Raw genomic sequence first — 15,353 nt, 5'->3', positions numbered from 1 at the left:
GACACCGGCGCTTGACTGCTGCGGAATGTTTGGTCTTTTCCAGAAGCGGGTGAGCTTTTACGGCTGATTCAGCATGAATATGATTACAATCTGATTCTGAAGGCCAGATATAACATTCATCTGCGTTAATTACCGATTATTACTGAGTGCTGCCCGAACTGATGCATGTGTTTCATGCTGCGTTCAAGTGCTGCTAAACTGACCCTGTAACAAAATTAGTTTTTTGGTGGATGCATTTAAGCAACAGCATTTAATGTTTAAATAAAATTGTAAGTAAAATGTGAAGATTGAAAGAAAAACATAAGCCAATAATTATGTATCCCAAATAGAATACAAAAAAGACATATTAGGACAAGTGCGCTAATTGTCTATCAAGCTGAAAGACGTTATTACCAACAGTCTTTGAAGGCAGTATACAGCACGTGATCTGCGGGGACGGAAACAAACATGGCGCCGCGAAAGTGAGGAGGGAAACTGCAGTGAGTGTTTGCAAACTGAACAATGTTGTTTGGTACTTTCTAAAACAAACAAGCCTGCTTTATGGCTTTTAATACGCTTCATTAACCTGCTAGACAACAGAAAACCGTTATACACTTCTATGTTTTCTATAATCAAACAAATGAAACTTGGATATTGGCTCATCGGTATCCTCTTTCCGTAACGTTACCCTATATCTGTCAATGCGTTACCCATCCGATTTAACTTGCAAAACTTGAAAGAAAGTACGTTATGGCATGCGAAGATTTAGCTAATATTGCCTGTCTCTGTAGTCTTTCAGTTAATCTTCGTGTTCCGCTTCTGACCTAATCTTTTCACTAGATGCTTTCTTACGTGAGTGACATATATCTGATAGTCACATCAATGACAGAAAGAGTGTCAGCTGCAGCTCGTCACTCCTCAGAAGGCAAAGTCAGGCCCTTTCTCAATAAGGGTTCTTGTGTGTCCTTGTGAAGCATCAGTCGCAGCCCAAGTAGGCTACTCTTCCAATGCAAAGTTCACATTTCGCCAAGAACTCTTAAAATTCCCCGATGTGTTCTCGACATATCCACTTTACCGAGGATGTCCATCCAAGGAACTGCTAAGATTGAGATTTGGTGTCGATCATAATACTTGCTGGCTGCTTTTGTGACACTGAGATTGAAGCTACAAATCACCTGTTTGTCAATTGTATATATAATACTGTATGTGCTTTTGGGAAGATTTACATGATTGGATTGGCTGTTGTGTCGACCAAAATCCAGTCGACTTGCTCCTCTCACAAGAGAAAACATTGTGTTTGGGATAAACCTAGCCCCATAACGTGACGCTGCTACTGTACTCCGATAATATTCTCATACAGCACTGCAGCAGTGCAAGTCGCCGCGTGCAAGCGGTGCACCATGATAGTGAGATCAAACACACCCTGCTGTAAATTCAGCGCAGGCTGTGCAAAGACTGCTTCTAAACGGTTGTTTCACGCAGCACAGCAGTATCATTTTAACAGCGCCGGCTAAATTACTGGCTTCACTAGGCGGACTATCATATCTTCGGATCTGCAATCGGAGGTCGGATAGGTGTAGGAGAGCTTTTTTAACAGCGTTTTCCACCTATTGAGGATTCGAACACTCTGTGACGATGACTGCTGTACGAAAATATTATCGGAGTACAGTAGCAGCGTCATGTTATGGGGCTAGGATAAACCTGGAGGACAGTAAAAGTGACTTGGTTTTGAACAACCTGATACTCTTAGCAAACATTTTCATCCATGCGGAGGAGGAAAATGAACCCCCTTTTCTCTGTTTTTGAAAAGGAGCTTGTGGACAATCATCTAAGTGCCAACTAATGAAAAGAAAACATGCAACGTCTCAAAGCTTATGCAGATCTGGAAATCTTCTCTAGCATATATATGGACGATTCGTTTAATTATTTAAATCTAACTTTTTATTTATTTTAGTATTATTTCCAGCTCCAGGAAGTTTTTTTTTTACAGTTTAATTTTTTTATTTCATCACTAAATTAATTTCAGATGACATTTGATGCCTACAAGCAGGGTAGTAGGTTTCAATAATTGCCACCAGGCCCGTCACAAGAGGGGTGCGAGGCCTTGTGCGAACCTCACGTGCGAGGCCCTGCTCATTAACATGCACACGCATGAATCACGTGCACACACATAGCACATATAATCCTATACCACACGCCAGTGGACAGTGAACACATCGTCAGGTGCGCACAGCGCACCAAAGACAACTTCACATGTTTGTACTTTGTAGGAGCTGAAATAATGGATTGTATCACAGCAAATAAACTCATAGCTTTATCTTGATCTAGGCTACATGTGGAGAAAGATCTCACCATCATATTTCCCCCTCTCTTTCACGTTCAGGCTGACATGCGGTGCGCCGTGCGCTTTCAATGTTCCAAATAGGCTACTTCCAATGTTTTTATCAGTGCGTCATGCTCACGGTCAAAAAAATAATAGGCTACAGCATAGGCCTGCACGATATGAGGAAAATCTGCGATGTGCGATAACATTGTTCAATATAGCGATGACGATACGACTTGCGATAAATAAACAAATATTAAAGTATGCATATTAGCTATACATTTCCTATGTCTTTCTGCTTTAATAATGCTAACATAGACCCCAAACATAGCCTATGCCCATTGAATAAAGAAATGAAATACACACTGTCTCTAGCTGAAACTACACACAGCGTGTTTGGGCTTTGGCAGAGGGGCGGAGCGCACTGTTGCAAGGGAAAGGTGTACGCTGGATTTACAACACAAGACAAAATGATCAGATGCTGAGTGGGAATGCATGATGCATGTAAATAAAACCACTTTTGTTATTCATTGCGTTTCAGGCAGTCTTTGCGATGTGTTTATTGCGCATGTTCATATTGAGATGACGATGAAAATATGATTAATTGTGCAGCCCTACTACAGCATCATGCACATGCTCTCAGTCACAGCTGCAGAGCGCACAGACAAAAACTAAAGATGAGACATGGTCGAGCGAGGCACCGTGAGGCAGACCTCCGCAGATTGTATCTCCCTGTCTCTCCTGCAAAGCGCTGTGTGTGTGTGTGTGTGTGTGTGTGTGTGTGTGTGTGTGTGTGTGTGTGTGTGTGTGTGTGTGTGTGTGTGTGTGTGTGTGTGTGTGTGTGTGTGTGTGTGTGTGTGTGTGTGTGTGTGTGTCTGTGTGTGTCTGTGTGTGTCTGTGTGTGTGTGTGTGTGTCTGTGTGTGTGTGTGTGTGTGTGAGAGAGAGAGACAGAGACAGAGACAGAGAGCGAGAGAGATGCGCTCCGTTGTGGTGGAACAGATCTCGGAGCTGGAGTCCGCGCGTAATACAATCCATGCAGGCCAGGCGCGAGGCCCTGTGCGGTCGCACACTGCGCACAGCCCTTGCGACGCGACTCATTGCCACTTTACCAACATTTATTGCAAAAAATGGAGCAACAAAAAACGTCCAGAGCACAATTGGTTGCATCTACATAGGGCTGGGTATTGGCAAGGACCTTACGATACGTATCACGATACATGGGTCGCGATACGATTGTATCACGATACATTGCGATACAATACATATTGCGATATATTGCAATACTCTAGACAATTTACTCAAAATTAAATAATAGAGCTGAAGATACAACACACTGTGTACCACCCAGGTAGTGTAATAATATGTACATCACTTTATACTGATAACTTAGTGGACAAATTTAGTCAAAACTACTGAGTGTTGAGTGTGTTACTGAACGCACTGATATAAAAAGTATTCTTATTGTGTCACTGACCACACTGCTGTGCAAAAACATCGATATGGGAAATATTGATACAGTATCGATTAGGGGTGGAATCAATCACCAGATGCAGATGCCCGGTGGCCTGGCATGGCATGGCCTGCAAAAAAAAAAAAAAAAAAAAACGATACTTGGCGTCCAAATATCGATACAATATCGTCAGGCAAAATATCGTGATATATTGCCGTATCGATTTTATTGCACAGCCCTACATCTACATCAACTGAGCTTTTTATTTGTGTACTGTAGTACTGCAAGTGGCCTCTACGCTGGTATTGCGCAATACCCTCAAGAACGCATCATATCAAACTGCCAACAGCGTTATGTGTGCTTGTGACCTAGCGAGTTCATTCTTCCAAGAGCGACTAGCAAGAACGTTCTCCCTGTACCTCTGCCTGTACCACGAAGCAAGATTAGTGGTTTAGCTAGGTAACTTCTAGTCCTTTCCCAGAAAACCAGCCGGGGTTCACAATGTACTCTCAAGCCACAAAGAAGTCATCCAAGATGGACTTTACAAGTGCTCCACCAACATTTCAAACTCACCCAGTCACCGGACAGTCTTGCAGTCTTGCAAGACTGTAGGGTAGGGGTGTCATGATACACTAATTTCACGATACGATACGATACACGATATTGGGTTCACGATAACGATACGATATTTTAACAATATTCTTTTTAACAAAAGTAAATAATTTTTATGTATTTATTTATAATTTATTTAACCATGTGAGTCCCGTTGAAATCGAAACCTCTTTTCAAGGGAGCCCTGGGAAAATACTGGAAAAATAGTCTTTCATTTGAAATGCACAAAATACAAAACAAATGCTGTTTTTGGAAATTGTTATTATAATAACTATAAAACAACATGGAAGATAATGCTTCTCTTGCAATAGAATGTGTCACACTGTCACAAACTAAATGTTTGTTGCATGGTGAAAGAAAAATAAAGTATACAATCTATTTCTTAAATAACTCATGCTCAATGGTCCCTAAACTTATGTAATCTTATGTACCCCTTGAGCTGTTTTGCCATGCCAGTAGTAGTCTACCCCCTCACTCATGCGTGTTGATTCTGCTAAATTTGTTCTATTATTATTCAAGAGCAAAAAAATAAAATAATTGTTGTATCGTAATTTTTTTCTGACGATACATATCGTGACGTTTTGATATCGCGATATATCGTGCGACGAAATATCGTGACACCCCTACTGTAGGGTATTGAAAGTCAGCGAGGCTGATAAACATTTAAATTTTTTTTATCATAAACGTGTCGACTGGGGTAGATTCTTTCTAAACAACCCTTCAAGATGGCGCCGGCGTCGACTGCGTCGGACGCAGGCTTGAACTGCTGTTTAGAAAGAATCGACCCCGCTCCACACACTTTTTTAGAAAATAATCACAAATGTTTGTTTATCAGGCTCGCTGACTTTCAATACCCTAGCGCGCAAGAGTTTGAAATTTCGGTGCAACACTTTTAAAGTCCATCTTGGAGGAACTCTTTGTGACTTGAGAGTTAATTGTGAACCCCGGCTGCTTTTCTGGGAAAGGATGCTGGATTCATGTCGTATGATCTGAATATACCAGCGTTCTGAAAAGGGCTAGGGAACTTCAGGTTTAAATCTGGGGTGCCGACCGTGCTACGACGCTAGTTCACTTCGAGATAGATCTCCATGGCATCTCATGCTGCAAGTTCAGAGGATAAGATCAGACCCACCTTCTGACCAATCAGCTCTCTGGGAACAGCGAGTCCAGATATGCAAACTAGTCACCTTTAGGTGACAGTCACCTTTTTGATCCCAAAATTGGGCACTTAACTGAATGATTTTGAGTGGTTTTGTATCTGCCCTGGTATCTGTCACCTTTTTCACTCTCCATGAGTTTGCATCCCTGGAGTCGCCATTCATATAGCATCCCCATATGAAAAAAACATTAATGGCTCCTGTTGAATTAATCGAGGACTGAAGCGTTGCACTTCTTGTACATAATTAAATTAAGCCTACTTACCACTTTGGAATAGGCCCTATGTTTTTATTTTTCATTTTTATTTGCTCCCAAGTTCGTTTCGTTTGACCCCGCCGATTGCAGCTGAACGGTGCGTGGAGAAATATCACTATTCACCGGCATAAAAATGTTACTTCTCCAAAGCGCACCAAGGTGCCGTGTGCTATCATTACGTTAACCAGGTGGTTAGTGTGGCTGGTAAGCTAGCAGCAGGCGTTATCATCCATTTCTCCTGACAAAAACAAACACTCCAGGCAGGTCTTTCCACACCAGGAAGACGCTGACAGAAGCTATGTCGACACACGCCCTAACCTCAGAATCTAAGAATCTTGAAAAGCACTGGATTAAAGGCTTTTGAAATGTCGTGAAGAACTTGTCCTTGCATGTGTTTCCTGTCTCTGTCAGGTCAAGTCCATCAGTCCGCAGCATGACTCCCAGAAAGCCCATGATGAAGGATGCTCCTGGCGTCCCGCCCGGGGACGGACAGAGCGGAGAGGAGATGCAGGAGGACGAAGACGCCGGAGAGGACGGAGACAACCAGGTGAAGAAATATGCTGAGAGTTGTCTGTGAGCCGCACAGCTTTTAAAGCCTTTACATACTTGTGCGTCAAAGCCCTCGACGAATGCGCCGAGGGGTGTGCTGCGGCTGGTGTGCAGCTCCTCGAAACTGTGACTCGACGCAGCTGACGCGAACAGCGCAAGTATATTCTAATGTAGATGGGGAGATAACAGGAGAGAATGAAAGCTATTAAGTATATGCACTACACTCTCTCCTTGGACTAACTTAGAACTTCTAGTCATTGAAATCCTAGTGAAATAACACTATTTACTAATTTTGCTGGGGACTCCCCTGCTCCCCCTCGTCAAGCTGACGTTCGAGTATAGAATAGAATAGAACTTTATTTGCCATTTCAACACATGGTTGATTGGAAATTGTCTTGGTGCAGAAGTGCTCACATAGAATCACAGGAGACATAGATGCAGAGAGTTCCATACATACAAAAACAAGGAAGTAATAAAAAGGATAATTACGACATTTAAAAAAACAATTCATGGAACCTGTTAAAAAAGCAGAGTGCCACAGTGCCACAGGGAGCTAAAAAATGCTTGATAAAAAGTGCTTAAAAAGTATTTAAAAGAAAGTGCTAAGCTATTTTTTAAAGTGCTTTTAGTGATAAAGTGCAAAAAAGCCTAGCTGGTGTTGATCCTTCTAGCACAAAGTGCATGTGCTCTTGGGCTAGAGTTGAGGTGTCGGACAGCCTCAGGATATGTACTGTTTTTGAAGCGAGATGTCCTACACTTTATGCTCTGGAGCCTCCTACCAGAGGGGAGGGGCTTGAAGAGGGAGTAAGCGGGGTGCGAGGGGATTTGCATCACCTTCTCCCCCTTTCGCTTGATGCGTGTGGCGTATAGGGAGGCCACAGAAGGAAGGTCGCAGCCGATGATCTTTGACGCCGTGCGTACAGTACTATTCTCTCTAGCCGAGCCTTGTCGTGTTCGCTTGTGTTGCCGTGCCACACAGACACTGAGAAAGTGAGGACACTCTCAACAGTGGCTCTATAAAAGCTGAGCTTCCCCTCCTTGGACACTCCAAACTTCCTGAGCTGTCACAGTGAGTGGAGCCTCTGGTGGGCCTTGCTAATAATGTGGTCGGTGTTGGCCTCCCATTTTAAGTTTTCACAAATGGTTGTACCAAGGAATTTAAAACTGTTCACTCGCTCCACCTGCTGGCCATTGATGAGCAGAGGAGGGTGAACTGCTTCACCGTGCCGGAAATCTACAATCACTTCTTAGGAGCAGGTCGTTTTCTTTACACCAGTCGACAAGCCTGTGTACTTCAGCTCTGTAGGCTGATTCATCGTCGTTCTTGATTAGACCCACTACTGTTGTGTCGTCAGCGTATTTAAAGAAATGGACAGAGTCGGAGTGGGAGACACAGTCATTTGTGTAAACAAGATAGAGGAAAGCAGAGAGAACACAGCCCTGGAGGGGAGTATAGACCTCTAGCTGCTGCCGCCAAGGCTCCAAGTGGAGGCTGACGCTAGGGCTGCTGCAACAGATCACGACAGGCCGTGGTATATGCTGATTATACCACACCTAAGGGTTGTCATAGGCATAGTTTATTTTTAAAATGAAAATAAACGATAACAGCCGCCCTCGGAGCAGATTCTGCCTCTCCAGCACAACTTCCGTAGCGCCATTGTGACGCGTAACGAGTTGTGACGCGTAACGAGTCTGAACGGATCTCCATGAGGAAAACACAGAGAGAAGGTAAACACTGCGCATGTGCTTATATTACAGATATTATTAATGATACAAAGTGGGTTGATTACTGGTAAAGCCATCCTTTAACTAACAACCTAACAAACTATCCCGTGTGCACAAAATTATCAGACTAAACTCCAGCTGACACCCCAAACACAATCTACTACAATCTGCTACAGAAACAAATAATATTAATGTTTGTTTATTAACTGGCCCCGGGCCTCCTATCATTTTACAAAAGTGGCCCCCGGCCAAAGCAAGTTGAGTATCCCTGACCTAGCTGATTGGTCAGTCCGCATGCCTCCCTCTCTACTGGGCCCTGGTCACCGGAAGCCGCGGTCGACCCCAACGAAAGCATGCAAGCCTCATACACCCTGGTCTACTGTGCTGCCAGGATGGGAAGGCTGGACATACTGCAGGAACTCATCAGGTTCTGTTGACATGGATCACCTCACGGAGTCTCCTCTCTACATCAGCGCCGCCCACAACTACCTGGACTGCTTCCACCTGCGGCTCCAGGCGCTGGCGTTCTGACCCGTGGCGTGGCTTCTCACCTGCTGCAGCATGAGGTGCAGTCTGGCCGACGTGATCCGGATCCCGCCAAGCGCTGGGAACACATCGCCTGAACCAAGTCCACTCCCTACCACTAACACAAGTGACGAAGGACTTAGTTTGTGCTCCACCAAAACTGACTTAAAGGACTGCCAGTTTATGGCAAACCTGGGACATTTATAACGAGGTTTCCGATGTTTTCAACAAACTCTGTCAGTATGTACCAACAGTGATGCCAACGTGAAAATCTTGGAAAATGTAGGTCATGTATGACAGGTCCAGCACAGCTGATGCTGTTGATGATGCAAGGCTGGACATGTTTGCTCAGAAGCAGAGGCCATATGAAGCATCCCTCCTACTCAAGCTGCTCTACTCCAGCATGTAAAGCGTGCCGTGCTGCCTACCAGGCTGGATGCATATGGGCTCAATTATTACTTTGATTGTCAACTAGAAGCACAAAGTCCTTCTGACTGGGGGTGGATCAGGAAAGGTAATATGTGGCAGATCTTGTCGACTGATCTCCCTATTGCAGAGAGTTGCCAACAACTGACCAAGTGTGGATGCAGATTTGAATGCCGTGGAAGGTCCAAATGCTACAGCTTTGGTCTTGTTAGAACAGAACTGTTTAGCTGCAGATGCAGATGTGAAGATTATGCTCTGTTACCCAAAACCTCTAAATGTGCATTTTCTATAACATAACTGTGAATCCTTGAATGGTCAGATGATTGGGTTACAGATGTCTTCAATGCATTGTATGTCATTTCGAATACATTTTTTGTAGGGCTGTCAAAGTTAACGCGATAATAACGCGTTAACGCAAATTCCTTTTAACGCCACAAATTTTTTAACGCGCGATTAACGCATGCACTTTATAAATAAAATGGGTATAATGGCAAGTTCAGCTTCAAATTGAGAAAGATGTCCTGCATTTTGGGTGAGAGAGAGAGGAGAGCGCGTCAGCTCTCCCCATCTGTCTTGTCTCTCACTGTGGCAGAGAGAGTGAGAGACAGACGGAGAACGGGGGGGGGGGGGGACAGACAGAGAGAGGCAGAGAAAGCGAGCGAGACAGACAGACAGGCAGTGAGAAAGAGAGGGAGGGCGATCAGACCAGAGAGAGACACCGACGGAGAGCGGGAGAGAGAGAGACCGAGAGAGAAAGTGAGAAAGAGAGGGGGAGAGAGCTTGCACGCAGCTGCTCCTGTCTGTGGCTTGAGAGATGTAGAGGATAGCACACAGTGCAGCCTGAGAGTGGAATGTGTATTCCCAGTAAGTAGTAGCAATAATAACAATATTTCCAAATATTTACCCAATTACTTACCAAATACTTACCTTAGCCAATTTTGGTGCTTCTTTCCGGAAGTGAACGATTTTACATTAAAAGTGCATTTAATCGTGGACTTCCGGTGGCACACGCTACAGCATGGCAGCGTAAAATAGTGCTCTGATATCGGCCTGATAAAATCCCCCGAATTCAAGTGCTCTAGCCCAATAATTCACACCTAGTTCGATGGGAGAATGCAGGGGGGAAAACATATGACAACGAGGTCAAGAAAAGATAAAGAAAAAAAAAGTAAGAAGGGGAAAAAACAACTCGGAAAAGAAGCCAGCGACACTGACGCTAGCATGGCTACCGCTAGCACAGGGGAAGACGGCGTTCACGAGGACGGGGACGCCAGCATGGTTACCGCTAACACAGGGAAAGAAGGCGTTCACGAGGACGGAGAAAGCATGACAACCACACTCGACTCTATTCGCAAAGTGATGAAAGAAGTAATGACTAAAGAGATGGACGATCTGAAGTCGGAGATGAAAAAAGAACTATCTGAATTTCGAGCCAGCTTTCAACAGGGCTTGAAAGTCCAACTTGACGGCCTGACTGCGGAAATCAATCAGAAGATTCAAGTCGCCACCGGCCAAATTGAGGAAACTACCCGGCGCCTGGGAGACGTGGAGAAAAACATGGCAGGGTCAGAGAAGTGGGATATCGGCGTAAAAGACACATTAATCCAGTTACTCGACAACCAGCGAGCATTGCGGGATAAAGTGTCAGACCTGGAGGGCCGCTCCAGGCGCAACAATATCCGCATATACGGGATTCAAGAGGAAGCAGAGGGCACCTCCGTGCCTCGGTTCATAGAGGATCTAATTAAAACAGAACTAGGGGAATCTCTGGGCTTACAACAGGGAAATGAACTCGGAATTGAACGGGCTCATAGAGCTCTTGCCTCTAAACCGCCGGCTGGCGTGTCCCCGCGTTCAATCGTGGTTCGATTTCTGCAATTCACGACCAAAGAGAAAATCCTGCATGCTGCTTGGCAGAAACAAATCCACGTACAAAACAAGAGGGTTTACTTCGACCATGACTACGCGGAGGAGGTGCAACGAAAGAGAAAGGAATATATTCCGATTAAGAAAGTCCTCAAAGAGAAGAAGATCCGCTTCCAAACCCCGCTTGCCAAAATGAGAGTACACCTGGTCTCAGGCATCGTTACCTACAATAGCGCCTCGGAGGCGGCGGAGGATTTGGCCCGGCGGGGCCTCCCGGTGGGACCAATCCGGACAACCAGAAGGACGGGGGACATCACGGAGGAGACCCTCTCCAGGCTCCTTCCCTGGGAGAATGTGAGACCGCGCCGAAGTGGGGATAGAGCTGATTACCGTGAGGCCATACGAGAGAGGCTTCGCCCATTCCAGAGAGATGGTGAACGAGCCGGTGGGAGCGAGACAGAGAAGACCGGGTGATGCTGGTGAACCATTTACTCCTTATAGCACTAAGAGAAAGCCCTGCCTGTAAGTTGAGCCATGGGAATATATACCGTTGGTATTAATATTTTTTTCCGCTTCGTTTAAGTTGATCCATTAAGACTGAGGTCATCTCAGGATATCCCTGATAGATGAATGAGTGAACACTGGGAAAAGACAATGTAACGATAAAAAAGACCTCCATGTGACTTTTTTATTATTGTATCTGATGGCCGATACGGTCGAGGCAAAATTAGGCTATGTGCCACACTGTCACAAGGCGTGCATGGGTCCGCCTGTTTTCTGTTTACTTTTTCAGTCTGCTGACGAGGGGCCCCACTCAGTGGCTAATCCCCCTCACTGCGAGAGGAGAAGCTGATTCCTCTCATTTGGAAGTCCGGTTTGTTTTGTTCTACAGTTACGGAGGCTTATTTGTGTTTGTTCATGTATTTTTGTTTCTGAGGTCTGAGCAGCGGTTTCTAATGGTACAGAAAGATAACCAAAAAGAGAGAAATGCATTTCCAGTATTATAATACTCTATCCTTAACTCATTGAGTGCCATGGACGTCCTTCGACGTCCAATTAAATAGTGACGTAGAGTGCCACGGACGTCCTTCGACGTCCAATGCGTTTTTTGACGGTGGGACGTCGATCAAAGCCTTCCGCAGCTCCTGTACAACTATAGTAGCTATTGGAGGTCTATAACCTATTTTACAGAACCCTTAGGTGGCGACAGTGCTCTCCAGATTACAGAAATGTCAGGAATACACAGCCTGAAATAGCCTTGATGAAAGAGAACCCGCTCATGCTGCAGTCCAGAGCCATGTAGATTGTTCTGGCTGCAACTGACGGTGCGTGCGAACACAGTCAATCCGCGCACACAACTGAGTCCTTCTGCCTCTGTCTGTCTGTCAGCATAGTTTCTCCACATGATTAGCCGCTAGAAAAGCAGCAGCGCGACACTGAAAAGCCAAACCTTTCACTGCAGTCCGCGTGTGGCTTCTCCATGTTGCGCTGCCTGGGAGGCGGCGCTTCCCAGGCTTCCTAGACGCTTGGTGCGAGGCTGTGTGTTACTAGTGTGGGGAGGAGTTTTCAGCTGAGGGGGGGGAGGGGGGGTGGGGCACGCAGGGCAGGACACAACTACACCACATCACTACATCAGAAAATATTACCGTATCTAGAGTCAGTGAATGTGCTTGAAATGCTGCATTTCACAAAAGGCTGAATATCTCAGCTTATAATTTGAAATGCCTGAAAACGCTGAAAACAACCTATCTTCTCCGGCTCATAACTAAAGAACGGAAAATGGTATCAATAAACTTTTTTTTGCTGATGATACAATAGAGTCTCCTTGTTCTTTTTGCGTGTTCGGTGTTTACATAGTAATATCACACAATATTCTGTGGGCCTCGAGAAATCACTGAAAACGCTCTGAAAACTCTGGCACTGGGAGCGTCCGTTCTCCAAAAGTGGCTGGCACTCAATGAGTTAAATGTGAATGGCTTAAATAATCCTATCAAGAGGAGTAAAATGGTTTCTAAATTGAAAAGAGAAAAGATTAGTATAGCTTTCTGGCAAGAAACTCATCTATCAGATCCCGAGCATGAAAAACTAAAAAAAATGGGTTTTCGTAACACCTTCTACTCCTCACACAAGTCAGGAAAGAAAAGGGGAGTCGCAATACTCATACCAAATTCAATTAGTTTTGAATTAATTACCGAAATAAAAGACAAGGAGGGCGGATTTGTCTTAATCAAAGGCAAACTTGAACATAAAGAAATCACTCTATTAAACGTATACGCCCCCCCAGGAAGCACTATAGCCTTCTTTAAGAAGATATTTGATTTAATGGCATCTGAAACATATGGTACCCTTGTCTGTGCAGGTGACTGGAATATTTTATTGAACCCTAGACTAGATACAACCAGTAAAACAAGGAAAATAAATCCTTTGGAAACTAAAGTGAACAGAATGCTGCAAAACTTGGGTCTGGTTGATTTATGGCGCAAATTGAACAGAACTGAATTGGACTATACGTTCTACTCTGCCCGTCATGACATTCACTCAAGAATTGACTACGCTCTTATGTATAGCAATGACCTGCATAGAATTAGGGACTGTAGAATAGGCCAGAGGGACCTCTCCGACCATTCAGGTCTATATCTAGAATTACACTTGGACAGTGCCCCAAAGGAAACTGTGTGGAGATTGAACACGGGTATGCTGAACAGTGAGGCATTTAAAGCCAAAATGACACATGATATGAAGGAATTCCTTCAACACAACGATAATGGAGAGGTCAACTCTGTGATATTGTGGGACACGGCTAAAGCCTTTCTCAGGGGGAAAATTATAGCTTATTCATCCTATCTAAAAAAGCTAAAAGATGGAAAACTGCTTGATTTGGAAACTAAACTTAAAGATTTGGAACGGCTTCATAGTACTACCAGAGATTCCTCTGCCCTTCTACAAATGAAAAATATTAAAAAAGAAATAGATAAAATACACAGTGAAGAGGTCGAGAAGAAAATGCGATATATGAAACAGAGATATTATGAGGCCGGCCCAAAAGCGACAAAATTATTAGCCTGGAGACTTCGTAAACAACAAGCTGAAAGCACAATTTTTAAAATTCGAGACCCCGTCACAAAAAAATGAACCACCAAATTGGAAAGCATCCAAAAAGCATTTGAAATATATTATAAAACATTATACACCCAACCTGAGAAGGCGAGTGAAGATACAATAGAAGAATTCTTAAACTCATTAGACCTTCCCTCATTGGGAAAGGAAGATAATGATAGACTCACCTCTGAAATCACATGTGAGGAAATAAATAAAGCAATTTCATCACTCAAATCGGGCAAATCGCCCGGATTGGATGGATATCCACCGGATTTTTACAAATCTATGAGGGAAACAATGCTTCCGCTGCTCACGTCTTGTTTTAATCATGTCATGACGGAAGGGGTCCTCCCCCCTTCGTGGAATGAGGCCTTTATTTCTGTGATACCGAAGGAGGGCAAAGACAAATCAGACTGTAAATCATATAGACCCATCAGTGCCCTGAATACAGACTATAAACTGTACGCTTCCATTTTGACTAGGAGAATAGAAAGGGTGATGCCATTCCTGATAGATGAGGATCAAACCGGGTTTATAAGACATAGACAAACCCATGACAACATCCGAAGAGCCATTCATATTATTGACCATATCAACAGAGAGAAAAGTAGTGCAATCCTTCTCAGCTTAGATGCTGAGAAGGCCTTTGATTCCGTAGGCTGGGAATTCTTATATCAAGTTTTGGCCAGATTTGGGTTCTGCGAGGGTTTCATTAAAAGTATAAGGACTTTGTATTCGGCCCCCACGGCTAGGATAAAAATTAATGGCAGCTTGTCAAATCGTATAGTCCTGCAGAGATCTTGTCGGCAGGGCTGCCCCGCTAGCCCCGCCCTCTTCAATTTCTTTATTGAAGCGTTGGCTCAAACCATCAGACAGGAGGAGGGTTTGGAGGGTATAATAATAAAGGGGGTGGAACACAAGATCTGTCTATATGCGGACGACGTATTGGTGACGATAAAAAATCCAAGTTCAGGAGTGCCGTTGTTGATGGAGATTTTAAAAAGATACGGGAGCTACTCTGGTTACACACTTAACGTTAATAAGACACAAGCCTTGATATTTAACTATACCCCTGATCAGGAACTGGTGAATAGGTATAATTTTAGCTGGCATCTACCACATGTCCAATACCTGGGTGTCTATTTACCAAAAGATATGTCTTCCCTGTATGCTATAAATTATGATCGGATCAACAAAAAAATATTTGATGATATGAACAGGTGGGCCGTGCTTCCCCTCGATATAGGCAGCAGAATACGATCAGTCAAGATGACTATTCTCCCCAAACTATTATATTTATTTACAGCCCTGCCAGTTGAGGTCCCCCTCTGTCAATTCAGGGAATGGGATAAACATATTTCCAGATTTATATGGGACAAAAAGAG

The 15,353-nt window shown here is 44.2% G+C and overlaps 1 protein-coding gene across 1 annotated transcript in view; it reads left to right on the top strand.

The window, feature by feature from the left end:
• Positions 1–455: 455 nt before the first annotated feature.
• The window catches only part of uimc1 (ubiquitin interaction motif containing 1), a gene marked incomplete at its 3' end in the record, with an annotated part of 28,745 nt that continues 13,847 nt past the window's right edge, over positions 456–15,353 (top strand). The window contains exons 1-2 of the mRNA XM_083647262.1: positions 456–479; positions 6,190–6,325. Coding sequence (XP_083503388.1) covers positions 6,212–6,325 — 114 coding nt within the window. The 5' untranslated portion in view covers positions 456–479; positions 6,190–6,211. The remainder of the gene's footprint in view (positions 480–6,189; positions 6,326–15,353) is intronic.

This window comes from Poromitra crassiceps (genome assembly GCF_964638095.1).
Source record: "Poromitra crassiceps genome assembly, chromosome: 1".
NCBI classification, from domain to species: Eukaryota; Metazoa; Chordata; class Actinopteri; order Beryciformes; family Melamphaidae; genus Poromitra; species Poromitra crassiceps.
This window is presented reverse-complemented; position numbering and strand designations above follow the sequence as displayed.